Source organism: Lissotriton vulgaris, chromosome 6, assembly GCF_964263255.1.
Source record: "Lissotriton vulgaris chromosome 6, aLisVul1.2, whole genome shotgun sequence".
NCBI lineage: Eukaryota > Metazoa > Chordata > Amphibia > Caudata > Salamandridae > Lissotriton > Lissotriton vulgaris.
The window spans coordinates 1,467,904,093-1,467,931,846 of NC_141694.1; the positions used below are offsets into that span (position 1 = coordinate 1,467,904,093).

General features: G+C 49.0%; 1 protein-coding gene across 1 annotated transcript in view; it reads left to right on the forward strand.

Moving 5' to 3' along the window:
- Positions 1–27,754, forward strand: part of SPRED2 (sprouty related EVH1 domain containing 2) — a 295,818-nt gene that overhangs the window by 192,441 nt on the left and 75,623 nt on the right. Inside the window, exon 4 of the mRNA XM_086927590.1 lies at positions 6,387–6,451. Within this exon, the coding sequence (XP_086783716.1) occupies positions 6,387–6,451 (65 nt within the window). The remainder of the gene's footprint in view (positions 1–6,386; positions 6,452–27,754) is intronic.

A 27,754-nucleotide genomic window follows, 5' to 3' on the forward strand; every position in this document is an offset into this window, starting at 1 on the left:
GTGAGGGGATGCTGGTGGCCAACCAGATAATCAGCGCGGCTGCGGACTCTTCCCTGTTGGCGGCTCACGGATTTTGCCACGGGATCAACCAGCGGCGTCACGCATGGCTCCGGCTTACGTCCCTGAAACCGGACGCACAGCAGAGGGTGGCCAATCTGCCGTTTTCCGGTGAGACCCTCTTCGGGAAACATGCCGATGATGAAATGGCCCGCATGAAGGCGGAGGCCGAAACGCTGACGGCTGTGGGCCTGGAAAAGCCCAAAGAGACCAAGAAGCAGTACCGCCCCTTCCAACGGCGGTTCGGCGGACAGGGCCGAGGTCGAGGACAGGCCTCAGGACACTCCCAGCAGCAGCAGCAGTTCCGGAAGCCGTTCCAGAAGCGGCAGAGGGGCAGGGGAGGCCAGCAATCGGCTCCGGCGCCCAAGGGCCAGGCGGGGCCTAGGCCCTAGGAACTTACTTCCCCCGGATCCGTTACCCACTCCGGTAGGGGGAAGCATCCAACTTTTTCTGGCAGAGTGGAGAAAAATTACTCAGGACAAGTGGGTGCTGAATATTGTTTGCAATGGATACAGTCTTCGGTTCACCAGCCCTCCTCCAGCTATTCCCCCGGTCAGCTCGCAGTTTCAGCTGCGCGAGCTTCAGGCGGAAGCGGATATCCTGTTGAGGAAACGGGCGATAGAAGACGTACCTCGGTCTCCGAGAGGAAGAGGTCTGTACTCCCGGTTCTTCCTGGTTCGCAAGAAGGACAAGAACGAGTTCAGGCCCATTCTGGATTTGCGACAGGCAAACAAATGGATTCGCAGAGAAAAGTTCCGCATGCTGTCGTTGCATCAGATTTACCCTCAGTTGCAACAGGGGGACTGGCTTTGCGCTATAGACCTACAGGATGCTTACTTCCATGTGCCCATTGCACACAAACACAGGAAGTTCCTGCGGTTCCAAGTCGGCACCGATCACTATCAATACACAGTACTCCCATTCGGACTGAAGTCTGCGCCGAGAACGTTCTCGAAGTGCATGGCGGTGGTAGCAGCACACCTGAGGAAGAACAAGGTGTTCGTCTACCCGTACCTGGACGATTGGTTGATCAAGGCATCCTCCTTCTCGGAAGCGCGAGCACACTTCCAGAAGACGTGCGTTCTCTTGAACAAGTTGGGGCTGCACATCAACATGGCCAAGTCTGTCCCGACTCCGGTCCAATGCATACAGTACTTGGGAGCCTCCATCAATACGCTGTCAGCAAGCGTGTCTCCTTCGGAAGAGCGACGATTATCACTCCTTCGAAAGGCTCAGGCTCTTATGACGACTCCATCTACAACAGTGAGGACGGTGTCTTCTCTACTGGGATCGATGGCCTCTTGTATCTTCCTGACGCCACACGCACGGCTGCACATGAGACCGTTGCAGGAGTGCTTGGAGGACCAGTGGGATCAGAGGAAAGGATCTTGGGACGACAGGATTCGGCTGTCGCTGCATGCTCTTCAGTCTCTGAAGTGGTGGTGTTCGGCGGAGAATCTCCTAAAAGGGGTTCCCTTTCACAAGGACATACCCAAGCAGAATGTCGTGACGGATGCGTCTCTTCTGGGATGGGGAGCGCACTCCGGGACTCTACAGATTCAGGGCACGTGGTCACCGATGGAGGCCACGTATCACATCAATTTCCTGGAACTCAGGGCTGTCCACTTGGCGCTGAAGGCCTTTCTTCCGTCCTTCCGGACCAACTCTCTGCTTGTACAGACGGACAATACCACCACGATGTATTACCTCAACAAGCAGGGGGGCTCGAGATCGCGCACCCTGTCTCAGGAGGCGCAGACGATCTGGCACTGGCTTCTAGCCAGAGGACTGTCGATAACGGCCACCCATCTGCCAGGTGTGCAGAATGTTCAGGCAGACGCACTGAGCAGGCTGCTTCAGGAAAACCACGAATGGGTCATAAACGACGAAGTACTAGGAGAAGTCTTCGCGAGGTGGGGAACTCCAGACGTAGATTTGTTCGCCACCGCCGAAAACAGCAAGTGCAGAGACTTCGCCTCCAGGTACTTCCAACAAGGGACGCTGGGGAATGCGTTGTGGATCAACTGGACGAACAGCTTTCTGTACGCCTTTCCTCCCATTCCCCTGATTCCGGCGGTGCTCATCAAGCTGGCCCGATCCAGGACTCGGATGATACTCATCGCCCCGGAGTGGCCCAGGCAGTGGTGGTTCACGGACCTACTTCACCGGTCTCTCCTTCCTCACATTCGGTTGCCGTGCAGGCCGGACCTTCTCACGAAGTTCGGGGGACGGATGTTACACCCCAACCTCTCGTCTTTGAGTTTGGCGGCATGGCTCCTGAGATAGTGCAATATGGCCATCTGAATCTGCCCGATGATTGCATGGACATACTGAAGGAGTCTAAGAGACCTTCCACTCGGACTTCATATGCTTACAAGTGGAAGAGGTTTTGTATATGGTGCCATTCTAAGGACCATGATCCTACTACCTGCAAGGAAGATGTCATCCTTCCTTATCTTTTACATTTGGCGCAGTCTGGCCTTAATGTCCATTCCATTAAGGTACATCTTGCTGCATTGACTGCCTACAGGAAATGCCCTTCACAGACTTCCTTTTTCCAGATCCCTGTGATCAAAGACTTTCTGGAAGGTTTGAAGAAAGTATTCCCTCCTGTCAGGCTTCCTTCGCCTTCGTGGGAATTGAATGTGGTGCTGTCCAGATTGATGAAGGAGCCTTTTGAGCCTATTCATAAGGCTTCGTTGCAGCACCTGTCCTGGAAGGCGGCGTTCCTCGTGGCCATTACATCGGCCCGCAGGGTGAGTGAAATTCAGGCGTTGTGTTGTAATGAACCTTATACTGTATTTCATGCTGCTAAGGTTGTTATGCGTACTCACCCTAAATTTCTTCCCAAGGTTATTTCTGATTTTCATATCAACCAGACTATAACTTTGCCTACGTTTTTTTCAGAACCCTTCATCCCCAGCGGAGAGGTCTCTCCATTCCCTGGATGTGAGGAGGGTCTTGAAATTTTATCTGGATAAAACCAAAGATATTCGTAGGTCTGACCAGTTGTTTGTCAATTATGGATCGGTCAGGACGGGTCTTGCGACCTCTAAGCAGTCCATCTCTAGGTGGATTGTGTCCTGCATACAATTGTGTTATCAGAAAGCTAATAAGACCTTAGGGGGTAAGCCTAAGGCTCATTCCACCAGGGGCAAAGCTGCCACGACGGCTCTGCTCCGTAATGTGCCGTTTGCTGAAATATGCAAGGCAGCCACTTGGAAGTCGGTTCATACCTTTGCTAAGCATTACTGCCTGGACACTGACGCCAGGGCAGACGCTCAGGTTGGACAGGCTTCGCTGCGGAATTTGTTCGCACAGTAGTGGCGTTATGTATTATTCTCCACCGCCGCTTTGGTGTGGGGATGGGCTTGCCATTCTATTCACTAGATTATGACTATACACAGAGATCCCCTACTACAGAAGGAGTAGTTTCTGTCCTGTAACTCCAGTTCTGTAGTAGGGGTATCTCTGTTATAGTCATAAGCGCCCGCCCTCCTCCCCGGTGGAGATTGTTTCATCATACAAGAATGCGACAGGTCTGGCGTGCTTCGCCTTCAAAAAGAACTGAAGTAAGAGGGACCTGCTATGCATTCTGGGATACTGGGAGAAGATCTGGAAAGTTCTCTTAAAGGCACAGTATCCTATTTAAGCCACATAATGGCAGCCTATGGGGCTTGTCTGTCCCTACCTTCCTCTCTATCATTCCAGAGTCTTTGACTGGGGGAGGCAAGTTTCTCTATGGTAGAAACTGCAGGCTGTGTTGTGTGTGGTGTTTTTTTGGTGGAAATTCTAGTTGAAGTACTGGACAGTGTAGCCTGTGGATATAGGCTGCATTATTTGTCTTTAAATTCTCTCTTAAGTGTCTTTGCAGTTTCTGCATTATTTTGACACCTTAAGAGATTATTTTTGATTGCCGGGGTCCACGCACATGGGCGGGACTATTCACTAGATTATGACTATAACAGAGATACCCCTACTACAGAACTGGAGTTACAGGACAGAAACTACTCCTTCACCCTCACCCTCAACCCCTCACCCTCACTCACCCTCAACGCCTCACCCTCAATCACCCTCAACCCCTCACCCTCACCCACCTTCACTCACCCTCACTCACCCTCACTCACACTCACCCTCACCCACCCTCAACCCCTCATCCTCACTCACCCTCAACCCCTCACCCTCACTCACCCTCAACCCCTCACCCTCACTCACCCCCACTCACCCTCAACCCCTCACCCTCAACCCCTCACCCTCACTCACCCTCACTCACCCTCACCCACCCTCAACCCCTCACCCACCCTCAACCCCTCACCCTCAATCCCTCACCCACACTCACCCACACTCACCCACACTCACCCACACTCACCCTCACTCACCTTCACCCTCACTCACCTTCAACCCCTCACCCTCACTCACCCCAACCCCTCAACCCCTCACCCTCATTCACCCTCACCCTCACTCACCCTCAACCCCTCACCCTCACTCACCCTCAACCCCTCACCCTCAACCCCTCACCCTCAATCCCTCACCCTCACCCACACTCACCCACACTCACCCACACTCACCCACACTCACCCACACACCCTCACTCACACTCACTCACCCACCCTCACCCACCCTCACTCACCCTCACCCTCATGCTAAAGATTTACAAAAAAAACCATTAACAATTCTAAAAGCACTAACTCTAATGCTGCGAGACCTATTGCATTTCTAATGCTTGTTTTAAGTGCTTTGTAGCATCGGCAAGAATCATTGCCAATGCTAGTTGTAAACATTGCCTTTTAATACATAAGTTGAGCTGTTCGAATGTAACCGAACATTTGAAGTAAAATCCCTTGTAGAAGTGTAATAGGTTACTATTTGTAGGATAAGTTGCAGCAAACTTAAATGCTTGGTAATGCATAAACAAAAGAATCCCTGCTTTTCCATAGTGTTTGAAGGTTATATGAGGAGATAACATTGTAAAGCTTATCCAGGACCTTTAAAATAGATAATCGTTTGTAAAAACGTTATAAAACATTATCCTTTTAGAATGTGCTTCTTACTTGTGACCGGATACATTCACATTAATAGTTATTTAGAAGTTTTAACAAAAAATGTAATTGCTCGTCAAGACTTTTTAAGGCCATTTAGGAGTAGGAGTTAATACAGTTGTAATTTGTAACATTAAAGCTTTCCAAATGTTAGTTAAGAATCAGTTTTAATTTCGGGTGAATAAGAGCCTTACTCTTCATAATAGAAGTAAATACTGTATAGAACCAAGTCACGCAAATAGATAATTTTGGGCCATTTTGGGGGGGGGGGGGGGGGGGGGGGCGCAGGTTTGCACAAGCAAACGTTTCATAGAGATAGCTGGATTTTGTGCGTGACCTTTTTTTTTTTCATTGCACTTTTCATATGATTTATATTAAAATATTTTGACCTACTTGAAATTAATGTTTGTGGAGATTACAAAATGTGACGCTTAGTGGGCTTCACTGGAACAGGAGCTGCATACTAGCATAGATTCTGCAGCTTCAGTCTGCTGCAGCTAATGCTTTGAATTACCGGGCCGTCCAACAGACATTTAAGTTTAGAGACCTACATTTGTGGTACCTCATTGCTATTAAAATTCCAGTACTGGTTTCCTATACTAAAAGCTTGCATGGTCTGCTAGTGATTTTGATGACGTGATAAATGGACCCCGATGCACAAAAATACTGAGCATCAAACTAGGAGACATCCAAACGTAGATGTTGCTGAGCCCTCTTATAAATGTAAATGTAAATGTATTTGAGCTTATATAGCGCACAGCTACCCACAAAGGGTTTCCCGGCGCTTGCTTAGGGAACCCGTCCTGGTATTCCCCTGTGAGATAACCCCGGCAGGGTATCCACAAGGTGAAAGCCAGGCATCCCGCCGCGAGGGGCCGTTGTGGAGATTAAGCAAGCTATTGCCCAGAGTCGCAGAGTGTGAACCCGTGAGTTGAGAAGGCACCGGAGCGAGAATTATCGAGTCCGTGGAATTTTTGAGCCCAAGACCCGCCGAGGCGGGGAATTGAACCCTGGTCCAGGGCCGATCTCAGCTTCCGGGTCTGCCGCCTCTAACCCCTGAGCCACACTTCTCCACTCTTGGAACCTACAGTCAATCTTGATCCAGTATACTTGAGAGCACAAAAACATTGTTAGACCCAAGAAAAGCTAAGCTAAGAACAGTACCTTGTTTGAAGATTGGTGTGGTTGCTGGTGGAGTCCCTTGTTGCCTGGATCATCAGTCCACTTGCTTAATGTTCACATGCTGTTGTCTGATAATCAATTAACTCGTTTCTTTCTTTGTTTTAATAGGCTCTACAACATCGTCTTCCACACTCCATAATGAGACAGACCTTGGAGATGATGATGTGTTTACAGTAAGTGGCATTGTGTTACTGTTACTGTTAAACTCTTTACGTGTATTTATTCACCTCTTTTATTTTGAAAGAAAGTACTTATGAAGCATTAAACTTGTTACCATTTCGGCCTTTTTGCTTTCCTTGCATGTATTTGAATTATTTAATTCATTTGAGTGAAGTAGAAGGCTTGTATAGTTGCTGGTCGACTTATCATCCATGGCAAAGAATCAAAGAAGTTGGATGAATGAGGTGATGTCAGTGAGACAGGAAAAGTGGTTATACTTTATGGGCAGCTAGCCTACACAAGACATGAGATGGATCCCAAGCGGCACAAAACATTGGCTAAAGGCTTGATTGTCCCAAAAGGTTTTGATGTATTTTTACTTGAAAACTGGTGTATTAAATTGGGCTCTTGTTGCACACAATTGGTTGCATGGTAAAGAGAACTTGAAAATTGTTGCTGATATGCATTGATAGGCAAAGACATTCTCTTTAAGTCTGGTCTACTGTGCTTTTTTCAAAATATGTTTGTCTGGCCAAGCCACAAGGAATCTGGTGCTCTGGCTTGCTCTATTACAATTACTTGCATTGACATAAAAGGGGAGGTAAATAAATGTGGACCAGGGGCAAAGGAGTAATGAGTATAATTGTGTCCAGATGTAATTGAAGTGGCTGTTCCCTACTTTTTAATATCGTAGTAAATAAGGATATAGACATCCGGTGTTTGCTTCACTGTACTGAGACATTTAGCTCTTATTCTTGCCCGATGTACTACTCTGAGAAGAACATCCAGATTCTAATCTCTTATAGAAGTGGGAGCTGCAGTGGTAGCTTAGGTGTACTTCATGCAGCCTCCTTCACGAGGGTGTGATATTCGGAACAGCCTTCCTTCAGACGTGTATCACTCCTTGGCACTAAATATTGTAAACACAGCTTAGGGAATACATGAAGCTAGATCTGAGCTGAAGGTAGACCTTTTCCTATAACCTGTGCTGCATTTCCAGTGCTGTGCAAAACCTGTTAGCCGATTTGTCATATTAGTTTGAGATTGGTTTCAGCAGCACCAATGTAGGTGTTTGCGCAAACAGTGATTGCGCGGGGGGAAATTACCAACATTCCCTGTTGTCATTGGCATATATTGCCTTAATATACATTACCAAGCTTAATATGGTGTCTGGAAGAACTAATGATCCGCATGCTCTTTGAGCGGGCAATCTCTAAATTGGATTTTATACTGTTTTGGTGCCTAGTGTAGTGGCGATTTTGTATTTGGCCTATGTTGGCGCTTGACAGTTTTTATCTCTCTTTGAATAAAGATGTCAATGCTGGCAGGGATGTTCAACAACTCTGTGTAGGGCTTGTTAACACAGAGTCTTGGAGAAAGTCTTCTCTCTTGCTTCTTGCAATTGCTGCCAAATAATTGTTAAGATGCCCAATCCTAAAGGTGCAGGCTGATTCTGTTGAAGCAAAGCCAGTATGCATGGAGGCGCAGAGCTGTAATGAATGGGAATTATACCTAAGCACTTAACTCTTTGAGAGGAAGCATTATGTTGGTGTCTATCTAAACATAGTAGTTACTCTTTGTAATGTGAATAGCATGACTTAGTAGTTCTTTTTGTGAAATCTCAGCTCACACCATCCATTCAGCCTCTAGGCTTGCCTTTCTGTAAAACCTGGAAAGCGTGGAACCAAGGTTTGACCCATTCGCTGGTATTGCTTGAAGAGCCCATGCACTAAAGCGTTCGCTTTATGAACTTAACTGAATGCCATTTAAAGTTTAGTTCTTGTGATCCTAGTGTAGAATCTCAATGCAAAAATTATGGTGTAGAAATGAGGCAGCAAGCACAAGTTACCTACAGTGGTCCGAGAAATGATATAGATATAATGTAATCAATACACCTGTGTGACTGATGCGAGAGTCATCCATTTGTGCCCCACTGCTTGCATGGTAGCATACTGCGTTTGGGAGCTGCAGCTTATCCTGCCAACACCACATATGGAAGTAAAACATATTAAGAATTCATTAGTAAGCAGGACAATTGAAGTTGGATTTAATTTTATTTATTGTATTCATAACATTTTATGTGCTGGGTGCACAAAAACACTTTTTAGTACTGGGATATTATCAATGCTGTTTGGTTTTTAACAGTGAATGTAAAGACATTTTATTGCATTTTTTGGGATATTTATAACACTTTTAATTAATCATACAATAAATGTTTGACTTAACACATATGAATGATGGCAGACGTGTTTCCTTTAGACCTAAGAGCCCAGTGATCTCCCACTGGGAGATCTAGCTGATAACTTAAATACACTACCGACTGTTGGAGTTCTAATGTTACTGGCTACAGGAGTGAACCCCATCTGTATAGTAGTAATAGTAACGTCACAAAGGGAGACATTTGGTGTACAAGAGATGTATGTCAATAAAAAAAATGTTGAATGCAGTGTCCTAAAAAGATGGAATTATGGTTGCAAAGTCTGTGGTCTTGGTGCAGCTTGCCCCGTAAATTTCTATTTTACTTTGGAAAAGTTGCCATTTGCTCCTATTTTGTGTATGCAGCGGTTGATCGCCGTGAGAAAGTGATATACATACGGAAGAGTGAATTTCATACTTAAAAGATGAGTGTGGCCTTATTATAGTGTTTGTCAACAACGGGTGTCTCCATCACAATGACAATTTAATTAAAGGTGTCGTAGATTTGCATATTAGGTCCCTGGTTACTAGTTCTCAGGAGGGGGGGTGCTATTTATTGTGATAAAATCTGCTCTGTAGTAGGGGATCTCTGTGTATAGTCATAATCTTGTGAATAGTCCCGTCCATGTGCGTGGACCCCGGAGCAATCGAAATAGTCTCCTAAGTTTTCTTCTTCTGCAGTCCTGCATAGACACTTAAGAGAAAATCAAAGACCGATAGTGCAGCCTAAAACTACAAGGCTAAATTGGCCAGCACTTCATCACAAAGTGAAAAAGATATATTATTTAGCACACTTCGTTAAGTTCCACACTCAGAGAAACTCCCCTTCACAAAAATCCTTTGTAATGATAGAGAGGAAGGGTAGGACAGACAAGCCCCATATGCTGCCATTATGTGTCTGGAAAAGGGATACCGTGCCTTTAAGGAACTCTCTAGAGACCCTCGGTATCCCAGGATGCACAGCCAAAGGCCTTTTACTTTCAGTTCTTTTTTCCGGCTCCTGCTAGCAGGACCCTGGAGCATTGAGCTCTACCCTTTTGGGTATTACTTCAATTTTTGACATTTTTCCAGAGTTTTGAGTGTTTCACTCAACGTCTAGGGTCTTTCTCTTCCAGTTGCTTTATTTTATAACTAGTTTTGCCACCTCTTTCTTGTCGAAATGCCAGCTTTATTTGACAAGTGCCCTGAGTGTGGTAGGAAGAAGGCTAAGTCTGACCCCCACAGAGTATGTATACTCTGCCTCCCTTCCACCCATGTCCCTGACTCCTGTGGTGTCTGTCACTCTTTCTCCAGGAGGACCCTACGTGACTGGGAGAAGATTTGTCTCCAAGGCCTGGAGCAGAGGAGACATCAAGAGACAGGTGGGACTTCTGGGCATGGAAGGGACTCTGTCATCGTCCTCTGCCTGTGCATCGGCCTCTGGGGGGCTCCCCAGTCAAGTAAAGGCCCAGAAAAGGCACCGGTCCCGGTCGATGGCTTCGACGTCGAGAGGTATTGCCACAATATGATCCCCGTCGACCCAGGGCTCTGGGTCGAAGCGACGTCTACATTCAATGTCGAGGGGGTAGGACGTCGAGACCTCGGACAAGGTCGACGTCGAGGACTTCACCGGCGTCGGCACACTATCGATGTTGTGATGTCCCGAAGCCGAAGGTGATCGCCGTTGAGGCGACACCGCCGTTCGCTGTCAACGTCCACGCGCAGATCGACGTCAAGGAAAGGTAAATTGACGTTGAGGCGTAGATATTCGACGTCGAGGAGTTCGTCAACGTCTAGAAGATCGATGTCGAGGGATTAGAAGTCTAAGAGGTCAATGTTGAAGAAGGAAAAATCGACGTCAAAGAGGAAGTCAAGGCCCAGGACGGTGTCTAGTGCCTCTGTGGTTAGTGTTTCAACTTCTTCTGCGAGTCCCCGGTCGCGGCGAAGCCGGCACTCGTCTGCAGAGAGGTCTGCCTCCAGAGCATCCTCCCCAAGGCCTGCTCGTAAGAGGAGGAGTGCGTGAGTCGCCGGAATCTGATTATTCGCCCTCAAGGCCCAGGACACCTACGCCTCCTCCGTTTCCTCCTCAGAAACCAACTCCTCTTCCTCCTCGGCCTCCACCACCTACGCCTCCACCGCCTCCTCGGCCTCCTCAGCCACAACCTGGGGTTCCGGCTCAGCCTCCTCCGCAGCCTCAGGGGCCGGCAGTTCCTGCGAGGCCCAGAAAGCCAAGGTCAAGATACAGAGGGAGGCATCGCTCTCGCATTGAGCGTAGATCCTCGACGAGGTCACAACATCGTCGTTGGAGGGAAAGGTCACAGTCCTGATACAAAGTCCCATCCAGTGACAGTAGGTATTCTCCCACTGACTCTCCTCCTACGAGAGTGTCGCCTGTGGATGACATTGTGACATTCCAGGTCGTGCTGCTGAGGGGGGCAGCAAAGTTAGGGGTCACATTGATGGTGCCCACTCCTCTCACCTCTGTGATCTTCGAAACATTACAATGCAGACATCTCTCTCGTCCTTTGGTGCCAGTACTGGAGGAACTCGCCATGGAGCTGTTTCTGACGCCAGCCCTGGTGAAGTCGGCGCCATCTTGACTTCAAAAGAAGTACAGGCCCCCGGAATCCGTTCCGGCGTTCTTGAGGTCAGATCCTGTCTCGGATTCTGTAATTGTAACTGCGGCTAAGAAGCAGCATTCGACTGCCCCTTCGTCTACGGTCCCTCCGGACAAGGAGAACCGTCAAATGGACTCAGCTGGACGGAAAGTCTGCAGTACGGCTGCCACCTCGATGAAAGCGGAGAGTGCCTCGGCGCTCTTGGGTCGCTATGACCGCTTCTTGTGGGAGTCCCTGCAACAGTTTATTGAGCTCCTCCCGAGGGATAGGCGAGAGGACTTCCAGGAGATTTTGAACGAGGGCATGATGGTCTCAAACCAAGTCATCAGTTCGGCGGCAGACGCCTCTCCTGGCTGCTCATGGGTACTAGTGCCCACCTAATCGCGCACTGTTCACTTGGTGCTCCGCACCTTATATTTTTAGGTTTTTACGTATACACTGTAAACCAACTCTTTTTCATGTATCCACAATTTAACATTTAATCATATTTTTTCATTGTCTACATTTCATATAGTTATTCATTATATTCATAACGACACATAAGGACACGAAAGTATTTGCGGGATGGTGATTGTTCTAGGAGAGAAAGTAGGATTCACAGACGCCAGTTAAAGAGAAGATAAGAGTGCAACGGCAAAGATCACGAGACTTGTGTCGATATAGGCGGATCCTCGAACATACACGTCACATAACAGATATACTCAGAACTGCCCCTGATGAAGGCGCCACAATGGTGCCGAAATGCATTGGGCTCCACCGTGAAAATTGTTGATATGATTTTTTGAACTATGTTGAAAAGCATTGGAATTTATGTGATATAAATCAAAGACTGAGTTCAAACACATGTCGTTATGAATATAATGAATAACTATATGAAATGTAGACAATGAAAAAATATGATTAAATGTTAAATTGTTGATACATGAAAGAGTTGGTTTACAGTGTATACGTAAAAACCTAAAAATATAAGGTGCGGAGCACCAAGTGAACAGTGCGCGATTAGGTGGGCACTACAACCCATCATAACTTCATACTTACCACGAGGAGTGACTATCCTTAATAATCGCGGCACCAGTTGATTATTTATTTATTTAATGATATTTATAGAGCGCGTGCAAATACCCGTAGGCGTCTCGGCGCTGGTATGCAATGCTGTGTATCCCTGATCAGCAGATTGGTATCTGGGTTTACTGGTTGAATAACCACGTCTTCAGTTTCTTTCTGAACTGGAGGAGCGTGGAACTTATTTTAATGTGGTTCGGTAAGGAGTTCCAGATTTTAGGGGCTGCGATAGAAAAGCGGCGATCACCCCATGAGACTGTTCTACTTCGTTGAACCACAAGTTGGTTCAGTGAGGAGGACCGAAGTGTTCTAGACGGGTTATAAGGAATTAGTAGTTTTTTGAGGAAGCGCGGTCCTTGATCTTGCAGGGTCTTATAAACTATGCATAATGCTTTGAATTTAGCCCTATTTTGAATGGTTAGCCAGTGGTAATCTTTCAGGGTGTCCGAGATGGGAGTAAACTTGGGTTTTTTGGATAGCACGCGTGCCGCTGCGTTCTGCACAGTCTGAAGCTTTTTCGTGACTCTGCTTTGTGCATTAAGCAGAAGACCGTTGCAGTAGTCCAACGATGTCAGGACCAAGGAGGTGACTAACGTCTTGGCTGCTGAATCTGGTAAGTAAGGAATGATCTTTTTTATTACTTTGAGCTTAAAATGGGCGTTAGCTGCCACCTTGTTTGCATGGGCCATGAAACATAGCTTGTCATCAAATGTCACTCCTAGGTTTCTAACCTTAGCGGTGGGGGTAGGAGGGACACCAAGAACCGATGGCCACCAAGCTGCCGACCAGGCTGGCTGAAGGTTACCAAAGATGACCACTTCCGTTTTATCGGAATTGAGCTTCAGGCAATTTCTTGCCATCCACTCACCGATAGCAATCATCCCCCTTTGGAATCTTTCTGCTACCTCCTGTCCATCGCCCTTTATGGCCAAGACCAGCTGGGTGTCGTCAGCGTATGAGGTGAGGCTCATCCCGTGTGCTTTGATGACACTAGCAAGGTCCGACACATAGATATTAAATAGTGTCGGACTGAGGGATGAGCCTTGAGGGACCCCACACGGCAACGACAGTTCCGCTGATTGGAAAAGGCCCATGGTGACTGCCTGGGTTCTGTTGGCCAGAAAAGAGGCAAGAAGATCCTTGGCAGTTAGCTGAATACCCATCCTTTCGACACGGTCGACCAAGATCTTATGGTCGACCGTGTCGAAGGCAGCTGAAAGATCCAGAAGGACAAGCAATGCTGTACCTCCCTGATCACGGATGGTTCTTATGTCGTCAGCTGCCTTGATGAGAGCGGTTTCCGTTCCGTGGTGTTTGCGGAAACCGAACTGTGTATCATCCAGCAGATTGTGACTCTCAATGAATTCCGAGAGTTGCTGGTTCATGGCCTTTTCGGTGACTTTTGCTAGAAAAGGGAGGCTTGCGATAGGGCGATAGTTTTTTAATTCACCTTTATCTAGACCAGGCTTTTTTAGCAGGGGTTTTATCAGTGTGTTTTTTAATGAAGCAGGATAGATTCCAGATGTCAGTATAGTATTACAGACATGTGTGATAATGGGAATGACTGTGTCTGGTACGGTTGCAATTACCGAGGTTGGGCAGGGATCCAGAGCTGACCCAGCTTTGATCGATTTTACTATACCCTTAATTTGGTCGGTGGTGAGGGGTTTAAAATTGGTCATGGTGTTTTTCGGTGTGATCATTGAGGACGTGGCAGGACTGCTGGCGGGGTCTGAATTAAAAGCTTGGTAAATGTCATTGACCTTCGTGAAAAAGAACTTAGATAAGGCATCACATAGTACTTGTGATGGGGGGGGGTTGAGATCTGGGGTATTTCCAGAAAGGGTTTTAGCAATATTATATAGCTGTCTGCTGGAATTTTTCGCGGTCTCTATATTGGTGGTGAAATAGTGTTTTTTTGCAGCTACTATCATAGCTTTATAGGAAGCAAGAGCTTGTTTATATTTTTCCTTATTTTCGCTATCATAAGTTCTTCGCCAATGCCGTTCTCTATTCCTAGTTAATTGTTTTTGAATTTTCAGTTCTTTAGTATACCACTGAGCTTTAGGCAAATTTCTGTTTTTTGACAGAGATTTGGTAGGTGCCAGCTGAGTGGTGGCTTCAGCCAACCATGTCTGAAATTGGTTGGTGGCAGTATTGGGATCAGTGGATAGATCCGGGATGGTGTTGTTTAACAGCATCGTAAGGTCATTGGAGTTGATGTCCTTCCATGCTTTAAAAGTGCCACTATTCATGTGAGCAGCCTTTTTTCTCGACGAGGCTTTAATAGTAAGGTGGCTAAGAATGACTGAGTGATCAGTCCATGTCATTGGGAGAACTGAGGCTATGCACAAACCTTCCACGTTAGAAAAAATTCCATCTAGCGTATGGCCTGCTTGATGGGTGGGGGTCGTGACCAATTGGCTGAGGCCCATTATTTCTAGGTCGGATATAAGGGAGATAGTGTCCTTATCGCTGCTTTGCTCCAGATAGAAGTTGAAGTCCCCTAAGATTGTGGTAGACTCTTCTGTCACTATAGACTCAGTGAAATTACTAAGATTATCAAGGAACGCAGTTCTGTTCCCAGGGGGCCTATAGAGGAGCACTCCCTTGAAGTTGTAAGTCGGGGACAGCTTTATATTAAAATGCATGGCTTCGAATGAGGTAGTGGGTATAGGCGCGAAGCGAACTTCCAAATGGTCTCGCGCAATGATGGCTAGCCCACCACCTTTCCCTTTGGGCCTGTCCTGGCGATAGGCACTAAAGCCTGAGGGAACCGCCGTAACATAGTCTGGGGCAGATGCCTCATCTGACCAGGTCTCTGTGATGTAAAGAACATCTAAATTGAGATCATTGATGAGATCGGCTATTTCCTGGCAGTGCTTGCTCAGGGAACGCGCATTAATAAGCGCCATGGTCACTTGAGTGTCTTTATCAGATCCTAGGTTTTGAACTGGGCTGGTTGGATTCGTAAACGCGAGTGTAGTATTACAATGTTGGCATTGTATTTGCATCTCTGGTGACATTATGGAGAGATCGTATTTAGTACAGAGAGGAGCGTAGGAGGGACCAATCTCCAGCAGAGTGCTCCGGTTGTATGAAAGAGGAGGGCCAGGGGTTGTGGCCCTAGGCCCGGCGCAGACGGGCTTGCCTCTGGCGCGCCTCCGGCGCGCCGCCGGCGCGCCCGCTGCGCGGACGGGCAGTACTGTTGTTTTTATACATACTTTGGGCGGGGCGGGAGGAGGGTGGGAGGGGCGCCGAGCTCTCCGGCGAGCCTGCCCAATCAAAGATGGCTGCCAAAGTGGTGTTCGAAGCTTTCCTGCACCTCACTAGAGTGATGCTGTGGAAAGGGGGTGCCTCAGCGAAGTGGGCTCGCTGTAGGGGGTATCAGGGGTATTAAAAACGCTCCCAATAAAATATAGAACAATTTTTTAAAAAATTTGTGAACAATTAGCAAGTCGATCGTTTTTTTAAAGCGGGGGTGCAAGAGAGCACAATAGACCTCCGGCTTCCCCCTCAGAGGGAATCAACAGTCATTAAACACAGAAAACCGATTTAGATCCAGTTAAATACCCAGGGAGGGCGGGAGGGGCGCCGAGCTCTCCGGCGAGCCTGCCCAATCAAAGATGGCTGCCAAAGTGGTGTTCGAAGCTTTCCTGCACCTCACTAGAGTGATGCTGTGGAAAGGGGGTGCCTCAGCGAAGTGGGCTCGCTGTAGGGGGTATCAGGGGTATTAAAAACGCTCCCAATAAAATATAGAACAATTTTTAAAAAAATTCGTGAACAATTAGCAAGTCGATCGTTTTTTTAAAGCGGGGGTGCAAGAGAGCACAATAGACCTCCGGCTTCCGCCTCAGAGGGAATCAACAGTCATTAGATTATAATTTAAATAAAGTTTAAAAAGGAGTGCTCCTCACAAACCCAACTTACAATGCTCATGGGTACTGCCATGGCATCAATTTGAGACGTCATTCATGGTTGCACCTTACCTCTCAAGCCAGAGGCACAACAGAGGATCGTGAATTTGCCGTTCTCGGGATCTACCCTCTTCGGGACGCATGCGGATGAGGAAATGGCCCTCATGAAGGCGGAAGTTGAGACGCTGAAGGCTGTTGGTTTGGAGAAACCAAAGGAGCAGCGGAAGTCCTTCTGTCCATACAAGAGGCGGTACTCTTCCCAGAGGCGTGGGCAAGGTCAACAAGCTGGCCAGCAGCAACAACAGCAGCAATACCAGCAACAGCCCTTCCAGAAGCGTCGGAGGGACAGAGGCGGCCAGCAGTCCTCCTCTGCGAATAAGGGCCCAGCCGGGTCCAAACCCTGAGGAGTTACTTACCCCTAGTCTGTTACCCGCTCCGGTGGGGGTAGCTTACAAAATTACGTGGCAGAGTGGTGAAAAATTACTCCGGGCAAGTGGGTGCTGAATATTGTTTGCAATGGAGACAGTCTTCGTTTTGTCAGCCTTCCTCCAGCAATTCCACCGTTTCGTTCGCAATACCAGCTGCGCGAACTTCAAGCGGAGTCCGATACCCTTTAAGAAAAAGGGCAATAGAAGACATCCTTCTGTCTCAAAGGGGAAATGGTCTATACTCAAGGTTCTTTCTGGTACGCAAAAAGGACAAAACCGAGTTCAGGCCCATTCTGGATTTGCGACCAGCAAACCAATGGATTTGCAGGGAGAAATTTTGCATGCTGACTTTGCACCAGATTTATCCTCAGCTGCAAAGAGGAGACTGGCGTTGCGCAATAGATCTACAGAATGCGTACTTCCATGTGCCCATTGCACGGAAATACCGGAAGTTCCTGCGCTTTCTAGTCGGCACCAATCAATATCAGTACAACGTACTACCGTTTGGACTGAAGTCTGCACCCAAGAATTTTTCAAAGTGCATGGCAGTGGTGGCAGCTCACCTGAGAAAGAACAAGGTGTTTGTCTGGACGACTGGTTAATCAAAGCCTCCACCTTCCAGGTAGCGCAATTGTACTTCAACAGGACGGCCGTTCTGTTGAACCAGTTGGGTTTGCACATCAACATGTCCAAGTCCATTCCGACTCCTGTCCAGTGCTTGCAGTACTTGGGAGCCTCCATCAATACTCTCTCAGCAAGCGTGTCTCCTTCAGAGAAGTGACGCTTATCGATCCTTCGGAAGGCTCAGGCTCTCATGTCTGTTCCATCTACGACTGTGAGGACGGTGTCTTCTCTTCTGGGGTTGATGGCCTCTTGCATCTTCCTCACGCCACATGCCCGCCTCCCCATGCGGCCGCTGCCGGAATGTCTGGAGGATCAGTGGGACCAGAAACAAGGGAGCTGGGACGACAGGATCCAACTGTCTCTACACCCTCAACAGTCCCTGAGATGGTGGTGCTCAGCAGAGAATCTCCTCAAGGGGGTTCCCTTCCACAAGGACATTCCCGTTCGAACTATCGTGACGGATGCTTCTCTCCACGGCTGGGGAGCGCATTCGGACCATCTACAGATCCAAGGAACGTGGTCCCAGGAGGAATCCACGTATCGCATCAATTTTCTGGAGCTCAGAGCTGTTCACTTGGCGCTGAAGGCCTTTCATCCGTCTTTCCGGACCAATTCCTTGCTTGTAGAGACGGACAATACGACCACGATGTGTTACCTCAACAAGCAAGGGGGCTCGAGATCGCGCACACGGTCACAAGAAGCGCATGCAATCTGGCACTGCCTGCTTGCTAAAGGACTGACGATAACAGCTACCCATCTGCCGGATGTGCAGAATGCTCAGGCGGACGCACTCAGCAGACTGGTCCAAGAAAACCACAAGTTCTAAACGACGAGGTGCTAGGAAACATCTTCGGCGGGTGGGGCACTCTAGAAATAGTTCTGTTCACCACTGCCGAAAACAGAAAATGCAGAGACTTCGCCTCAAGGTTTTACCAACCAGGGTTTCAGGGGAATGCGCTATGGATCAGCTGGTCGAACAGCTTTCTGTACGCTTTTCCACCCATTCCCCTGATTCCAGCAGCACTCATCAAGCTGTCTCAGTCCAGAGCACGAATGACCCTCATTTCTCCGGAGTGGCCTCAGCAGTGGTGGTTCACGTACCTGCTCCATCGGTCTCTCCAACCCCACCTGCGGCTGCCGTGTCAACCAGACCTTCTCATGAAGTTCGGGGGGCAGATGGTGCACCCCAACCTCTCATCGTTGAGTTTGGCAGCATGGTTCCCGAGATAGTGCAATATGGACACCTGAAGCCTCCAAGAAGCCGGAATACAGGAGAAGGACCGGGACTGGACCACGTCCTTCCACTCCGGCTGAACCCAGAGAGTCTGCCTCCCACCCTTCCGCTCCGAAGCCACTAACCTCATCTGCGGCGTTCCCCAGGGCTCATCCCGACCCTGTTTACCCGGAGGGACCGCGTTAAACAGACCAGAGGAGGCATCGCCATCATCCACAGGAACACCATCTGCATCACAACCAACTCCGATGACACCTTTACCGCCGCCGAGCACCTCCACTTCCAGATACACACCGACCCCAAGACCACCCTCAGAGGCACCCTCATCTACAGACCCCAGGACTACGCACACAATTCAGCGAAGACATCGCAGACTTCATCAGCCCGCATGCCCTCCTCTCCGCTGACTACATCCTCCTAGGGGACCTCAACTTTCACCTGGAGAACAACAAGGACTGCAACACCACCGCCCTGCTGGATAACCTCGCCAACCTCTGACTCAAGCAACTGGTGGACACCCCCACCCACTACGCCGGCCACACGCTTGACCCCGTCTTCTCCTCCAGCAAACACATCTCCTTCAGCCACTCCACCGAACTTCATTGGATGCATCACAGCTGCGTCCACTTCAGCTTCAAAAGAACCACGCCCCACCACCACCCGCAACAGGTTCCTCGCAGAAGCTGGAGCAAGATCACCGCCGACCAGCTCACCACCTCCCTCAGCCAGAACCCTCCCGCCAGCGCAACGGACCCCAACGAAGCAGCCCGCACCTTCACACAGTGGCTCACCAACTGCGCCGACAACCTCGCACCACTGAAGAACCCTCCCAGCAGACCTGGCAGCAAGAAAGCCTTCTGGTTCACCGACTAACTCAAAACATCCAAGAAAAACTGCCGCACCCTTGAAAAAGCCTGGCGCAACGACCAGACCACAGAAAACATGACTGCCCTCAAGAACGCCACCCGCAAACACCACCAGCTGATCCGCACCACCAAAAGGACAACATTCAAAGAACGACTGAACAACAACACCCACAACAGCAAGGAACTCTTCAGCATCCTCAAAGAGTTCTCCAACCCCAACGCCGAAACCAACATCACACCCTCGCAAGACCTCTGCGACTCACTTGCCACCTTCTTCCACCGCAAGATCGCCGACATACACAACAGCTTCGGCACACAGACCACGAACCCAACCACCGAACCAACGCCCCCACCACCACCCTCTGCAACTGAACCCCGGTCAGCACCGAAGACACCACCCGCACGATGAACACCATCCACTCCGGATCTCCAACCGACCCCTGCCCCCACCACGTCTTCAACAAGGCCGACTCCATCATCGCACCCCAACTCCGGGACATCATCAACCTCTCCTTCATCACCGCCACCTTCCCGGAGAGCTGGAAACACGCCGAGCTCATCGCCCTCCTGAAGAAACCAACAGCGGACCCCACCGACCTCAAGAACTTCCGCCCCATCTCGCTCCTCCCTTTTCCTGCCAGTCATCGAGAAGACAGTCAACAAACAGCTCGCCGCCTTCCTCGAGACAAACGGATCCCTCGACCCCTCACAGTCCGGCTTCCGAGCCAACCACAGCACCAAGACCGCCCTCATCGCAGCCACCGACTACATCAAGTCCCTGCTCGACAACGGGGAAACAGCAGCCCTCATCCTCCTGGACCTCTCTGCAGCATTCGACACTGTCAGCCACCGCACCCTAGTACAGCGCCTCAGCAACATCGGAATCCAAGAGCAGGCACTCGAGTGGATCATCTCGTTCCTCGCCAGAAGAACCCAGAGAGTCCGCCTCCCCCCGTTCAGATCCAAGGCCACCGAAGTCATCTGCGGCGTACACCAAGGATCCCCACTCAGCCCCACCCTCTTCAACGTCTACATGAGCTCCCTCGCAGCCATCTGCGCCAACACAACCTTATCTCCTACGCCGACGACACCCAACTGATCCTCTCCCTCACCAACGACACCGCCACCGCCAGAACCAGCCTACACGAAGGAATGAAAGAGGTCGCCGAGTGGATGAACAGCCGCCTGAAACTGAACTCAGACAAGACGGAAGTCCTCATACTGGGATCATCACCCTCCGCCTGGGACGACTCCTGGTGGCCCCCTGCCCTGGGCACCACCCACAAGCCAACGGACCATGCACGAAACCTGGGCTTCATCCTGGACTCCTCCCTCTCGATACCAGACAAGTCAACGCCGTATCGTCATTGTGCTTCAACACCCTGCGCATGCTCCGTAAGACCTTCCAATTGATCCCCACCAAAACCAGGAAAACGGTCAACCAGGCACTCGTCACCAGCCGACTGGACTACGGGAACACCCTCTACGCGGGAACCACCGCCAAACTACAGAAAAGACTCCAGCGCATACAGAACGCCTCCGCATGACTCATCCTGGACATCCCACGTTGCTGCCACATCTCTGCCCACCTGAGACCTGCACTGGCTCCCCGTCAACAAGAGGATCACGTTCAGACTCCTCACCCACGCACACAAGGCTCTCCACGACATGGGCCCGAAGTACTTCAACAGCCGCCTCACTTTCTACACACCCACCCACCAGCTACGATCGGCCAGCCTCACCACCGTGCCACGCATTCGCAGAGCCACCGCTGGGGGAAGATCCTTCTCCTACCTGGCGGCCAAGACATGGATCTCCCTCCCCACCCACCTACGACTGACCCAGGACCACCTCTCCTTCAGGAAACAATTCAAGACCTGGCTTTTCGAGCAGTAACGATCCCCTCCCTCCAGCGCCTTGAGACCCCTCCGGGTGAGTAGCGCGCTATACAAATTTTGCTGATTTGATTTTGATTTGATTCAACGTCTACATGCCCCCCCCCTCGCACAAGTGGCCCGCCAGCATGACCTGAACATTATCTTCTAGGCCGACGACACCAAGCTCATCCTCTCCCTCACCAAGGACCAGCACACCGCCAAAACCAAGCTCCACGAGGGAATGAAAGCCGTCGCCGAGTGGATGAGAAGCAGCCGCCTAAAACTGAACTCTGATAAGACGAAAGTCCTCATCCTCGGCCCCACCCCCTCTGCCTGGGAGGACACCTGGTGGCCAACCACACTAGGAACAGCAACGACACCTACGGACAACGCAAGCAACCTAGGATTCATCCTCGACTCCTCCCTCTCCATGTCAAAGCAGGTCAACGCTGTCTCCTCCTCCTTCTACAACACCCTCCGCATGCTATGCAGGATCTACAAGTGGATCCCGAACGAAACTAGAAGAACAGTGACCCAAGCCCTCGTCAGCAGCAGGCTGGACTATGGCAATGCACTCTGTGCAGGAATCCCGGCTAAACACCTACAACGACTGCAACGCATCCAGAACGCCTCCGCCCGCCTGATCCTCAACACCCCTCGGCACAACTGCATCACCTCCCACCTAAGAGACCTGCACTGGCTCCCCGTCAACAAGAGGATCACCTTCAAGCTCCTCACCCATGCACACAAAGCACTCCACAACACCGGACCAGTCTACCTGAACAACAGACTCAACTTCTACTCCCCCGCCCGCCAACTCCGTTCCGCCAGCCTCGCCCTCGCTGTCCCGCGCTTCCAACAAACAATCTCCGGTGACAGATCCTTCTCCTTCCTCACCGCAAAGACCTGGAACACCCTCCCCTCCCACCTACAGCTGACCCAGGGCCTGCTCACTTTCAGGAAGCTCCTCAAGACCTGGCTCTTTGAGCAGTAGCAGCAACCCCTCCTCTCAGCGCCTTGAGACCCTCACGGGTAAGTAGTGCGCTTTACAAATTCACTGATTGATTGATTGATTGAATTTGCTTGACAATTGCATGGAAATACTCAATGAGGCTAAGAGGCCTTCCACAAGGACTTCCTATGCCTACAAGTGGAAGAGGTTCTGCATCTGGTGCACGTCCAAGAACTATGATCCTACCACCTGCAAGGAAGATGTCATCCTTCCATACCTCTTGCATTTGGCTCAATCTGGCCTTATTTTCCATTCTATTAAGGTTCACCTCGCAGCATTAACTGCGTATAGGAAATGCCCTTCACAAACATCCTTCTTCCAGATTCCTGTAATTAAAGATTTTTTGGAGGGATTGAAGAAAGTGTTTCCCCCTGTTAGGCGTCCTTCGCCTTCCTGGGAGCTGAATGTGGTGCTTTCTCGCTTGATGAAGGAACCTTTTGAACCTATTCATAAGGCTTCTCTACAGCATCTGTCCTGGAAGACGGCCTTCCTTCCTGCTATTACATTGGCCCGCAGGGTGAGTGAAATCCAGGCCTTGTGTTGCCAACAACATTACACTGTATTTCATGCTTCTAAGGTAGTGATGCAAACTCACCCTAAGTTCCTCCCTAAAGTGATTTCTGATTTCCATTTAAATCAGATGATAACTTTACCTACGTTTTTTCAACATCCTTCCACTCCAGCAGAGAGGTCTCTTCATTCCCTGGATGTAAGAAGAGTGTTGAAATTCTACTTGGATAAGACCAAAGACATACGTAGGTCAGACCAATTGTTAGTCAATTATGGATCGGTCAGGACTGGTCTTGCCACCTCAAAACAGTCCATCTCTAGGTGGATTGTGTCCTGTATCCAATTATGTTACCAAAAGGCTAACAAAACCTTAGGGGGTAAGCCTAAGGCTCATTCCACCAGAGGCAAAGCGGCTACAACGGCTTTGCTGTGTAATGTTCCCATTGAAGATATCTGTAGGGCTGCCACTTGGAGTCGGTCCATACCTTTGCTAAGCACTACTGTCTGGACTCTGATGCCAGAGCGGACGCTCAGGTTGAGCAGGCTTCGTTGAGAAATCTGTTTGCACGGTAGTGGGTTTTTTCTGTTTCCTCCACCGCTGGTTTGGTTTGTTGGGATGGGCTTGCCATTCTATTCACAAGATTATGACTATACACAGAGATCCCCTACTGCAGAAGGAGTAGTTTCTTACCTGTAACTCCAGTTCTGTAGTAGGGGTATCTCTGTTATAGCCATAAGCGCCCGCCCTCCTCCCCGGTGGATGAAGAGATAATGTTCTGTATGCTACAGGCCTGGCTTTATACACCTTCAAATAGAACTGAAAGTAAAAGGCCTTTGGCTGTGCATCCTGGGATACCGAGGGTCTCTGGAGAGTTCCTTAAAAACACTGTATCCCTTTTCCAGACACATCATGGCAGCCTATGGGGCTTGTCTGTACAACCCTTCCTCTCTATCATTACAAAGGATTTTTGTGAAGGGGAGTTTCTCTGAGTGTGGAACTTAACAAAGTGTGTTAAATTTAATATTATTTGGCTATCTTTTTCACTTCGAGATGAAGTGCTGGCCAATGTAGCCTTGTAGTTTTAGGCTGCATTATTTGTCTTTGATTTTCTCTTCAGTATCTATGCAGGACTGCAGAAGAAGACAACTTAAGAGACTATTTCGATTGCTCCGGGGTCCACGCACATGGGCGGGACTATTCACAAGATTATGACTATACACAGAGATATCCCTACTACAGAACTGGAGTTACAGGTATGAAACTACACCTTTTCACCTGTTGAAATTTAACAAAGGACCAGATTTTATGGCACTCTATAATTTCTGGGGGCAGTAAACTCTGCATTACTTGGAATGCTGACCCTTCTACAGGGGTCAAAAACTCTTACCTACCCATAATTAGCCCACAGACAGATAGCCAGACTAGTTCTAAGGTAACTTAGTGTCCACACTAACGGTGATATCTGCAACTCTCACTGCCTAGAAAACATATAAATTATTACTAGTAGAGTGGAGTGCAAAGCAGGTAAGGAGACTTCACACGAGAAAAGGGAGTCTTATCCAGGGTGGTAATAAACACCTTCCCGCATTACCTAAAATGATGCTTCTCCTAATTTCCCTTATCACCTTTTACATTTAAGGTTGAGAATACTAGACAGCATAGTGATGAGAAAATACCTCTTGTGGCCTTAACAGGAATGTACAGTGGGTTACAGCCCACTCATTGTTTGCCATTGGCTGGCTTTATTGTCCCTCATTTCCTTGCTTCTTATTCAGTGTTTTCCCTTGTCCCGGTTTGTACATCTTGTGTTTGTCCCTTCCTGGGAGCTTAACATCTTTACTATCTCTCTGACTAGCTTGCTTCTATCCATACACTGTATGCTTTTGGGAGCTTCTTTTCCTGCTTATTTATGTTTGTGCTTCTTCCCCAAAACCAAGCACCCTGCCTCCCCTACGCTCTGTGTGGCTTTCTCACTTGGATGTTTCTCCCCCCACTCCTTTATTGCCATCCATTGTGTGCTATTGCCCCCTATCCACTCCGTCTTGCTTCGCTCAACATTTCTTCTGTCCCCTCTTTACCCACTTTTTAGGTCGAGCAGACCTACCCTCAATGCGTGAGCATTGAAGGTGTCTGCTTCAGACCTATTGTGGCCCGTATTTAGGAATGAGGACAGCTACCAGACGCGCGCTTTGACGAGGTCAGATTTCATCTCGGGAGCGAGCGTCTGGTAGCTGCGCATGCGCAAAGCCCTTGCTCAATACAGACACAGGCAGCCCCCACCCCTCTGCATGCATGCACGCACGCACACACACACACACAGGCGCGCGCATGCACACGCAGGCACACGGCACACATACAGGCACACTATCCCCTACCTCGCATTCTCTCTCTCAATCACACACAGTCACGCATGCGCACACACATTCCCTCGCGCGCACACACGCACGCACACACTCTCCCCCCCCTTCCCGCCCCCCTCCCCTGCCCTCCCCTACAGGCACGCACGCACGTACTTCGCTTCAGCCCTGGGCCCCACTCACCAACTGCGCTCTTCCGGCGGGGCTCCTCGCGGCGCGTCTCCTCATGTAAATCGGGGCTCCCTCAGGTCAGAGGAGCCCCGCAACAGGCGCCACACTCCTCCTTCTCCCCGGCCCCCTCCTGGGGACCCGGGCTACCTCGGACTGCAGGGCGCTCCATGCGCCGGCAGCCGCGGACCTCGGGAGGCGGGACTTCCGGTCGGCCGCGAGCGGATTGGCCGGCCTCCCAAGGCATTTTTTACACCCCTTAGTGCTTGTTTTGAAGAGCGACGAAAAAATAATAATTCGCGGTTGAACTGAAAGTGAAGAAACTTCGCTAGAATCAAAAGCTGGGAGCTTCGCCTGCGTAATTAAAAGCTCAGAAGCGTCAAGTGCACCAGGAAACCGCTACTTGTGTGAAAGTTTCTTAGTGTGGCTAACAGCGTAAAGTGTAGGCTGAGCGCGTGCAACGTGTGGCTCGCGGCGACAAACATGTTTTTCATCTTTTCAATCCCGTTGTAAGCTTTTATGGTAACAGGAAACCCAGTGCTGCAAACACCAGCTTTCAGTCGCCAAGAACGGCATCGTTGTCTTGGTGGTAGAAGCAGTGTCGGTGTAGCACTCTAGAAAGCACCCGCTTCTGAGCGCTACAAAGGATATAGCACCCAGCTGTTCTGGCATTAACTGTGTTATTCGGTTAGGGTCTTGAACTTTTCAGCACTACAAACAGTCACAACGGTTCCCTGCTGCAGCTGGGGGTCTTCGTTTCTTAGTGCTACGAAGCAGTTATTTCACAGATTCCACTGCAGGTGGCGCTATGGGTGCAGCGCGGGACACGTGCACTGCCAGTGATGCACTGTAAGAGCGGCTGGGGAGATGACTAACTTCACGTTCAAAAGTAAGAGAAGAGAATCAGAAATGGAAGGGCAAGTAGAACAAGCATCGGCAAAGCTAGTAGGTCTGAGTTTAATGTGCTAAAGGATCTATTTTACCAGATTAGAGGGAGCAGTTCTTAATTTGTAAAAAAATAAAATAAAACATTGGTGCCAGAGCCCTTCTCTGAAGAACACTACAGCTTGCACCACCGATTGCGCCCTCTAGCGCTGCCAGTAAGTCAACACAAATAACTATCACATTCATGTGTGTGAAATTACAGACTTTAAATATACATTAAAAAGTATTAATACATGCTAAACTCAAGCTATACCCCTCCTCACCCTCTCACCCTCACACACCCTCACACCCCCTCACCCTCCTGCACCCTCACCCTCCTGCACCCTCACCCTCCCGCACCCTCACCCTCCCGCACCCTGTCGCACCCCGTCACACCCCCGCACCCCGTCACACCCCCGCACCCCCACACACCGTCACACCCCCTCACCCCGTCACACCCCCGCACCCCGTCGCACCCCATCACACCCCCCCCTGCCATTATAACGTATTCGTAAGTCACGTAAATACAACACATATTGTATTACAAATGCTATAGGTGTCACATTTGCGAAAGTTATAACTATTGGCATTGTAAATGACAAAGCTATTAATTTCGCTATTTTCAAAAACAAAACCTAAATAAAAAATTGTCATTTACAATACCAATAGCTCAAACTTTCCTAATGCGAGACCTATTGCATTGCAAATGCTTGTTTTTTTATTCACCTATCCACCGTAGATTACATTTTAAAAATGGCAAATGCGTCATTTCGTAGATGGCATGCATAATGGTGCATTGCACATGGTGCAGGCATTGCAGCATTAAACCGATGATCTGTAGGACATGCAAGTTCTCTTTCAAAATCGGTTTGTTCCAGTGGTTCAAGCAGATTTTTTATCAGAAGCGAATCTGTCAATGGCGCTCATTATTGTGAACCACTTAATGAGAATCCATGAGCCGGCCTGTGCCAAGGGTGGAGATTTTCCATCGAAACTATTTTGTTTAACCAGAGCTGTACAATTAAAACTAGCAGGCCCTTGCTTAGGGACCTGTATTTGACATTCCCAAAACCTATCTGTGTTCTCAGGTGAGAAAAAGCTGATTTTTTCAACTGTCCGTTGATTGTCACTCTCCTTCTTTCAATAACTTTCTTAACTGCATATGGATCTTGGGTGGCACATCAGATTCAGAAGTAACCGCCCTTAAACAAAGCAAGGATTGACAGGAAATTATTCCTTTTATATAAATATAAATAAGACGTGGGGTTTGTTCTCAATTGCAGCTCCGTTTTTTGTTAAAAAGGTATATTACCTTTCAAACCACTCCATTACATCTTACACCATTCCATTCGTGGTATGTTTCACCTTTTTATTCTAACACCCTAGTCTGCCATGCACACGTATATCAACATGAAACTTGTTTATTTTTTTGCTGGCTAATTTTTCAGATGCTTTGAATCGTCATTGTGTGTGAACATTCATTTCATTTTTTCTTAGCATGTACACATCCATCTAATTCCTCGTTTTTGATTTTGTATCCTTTT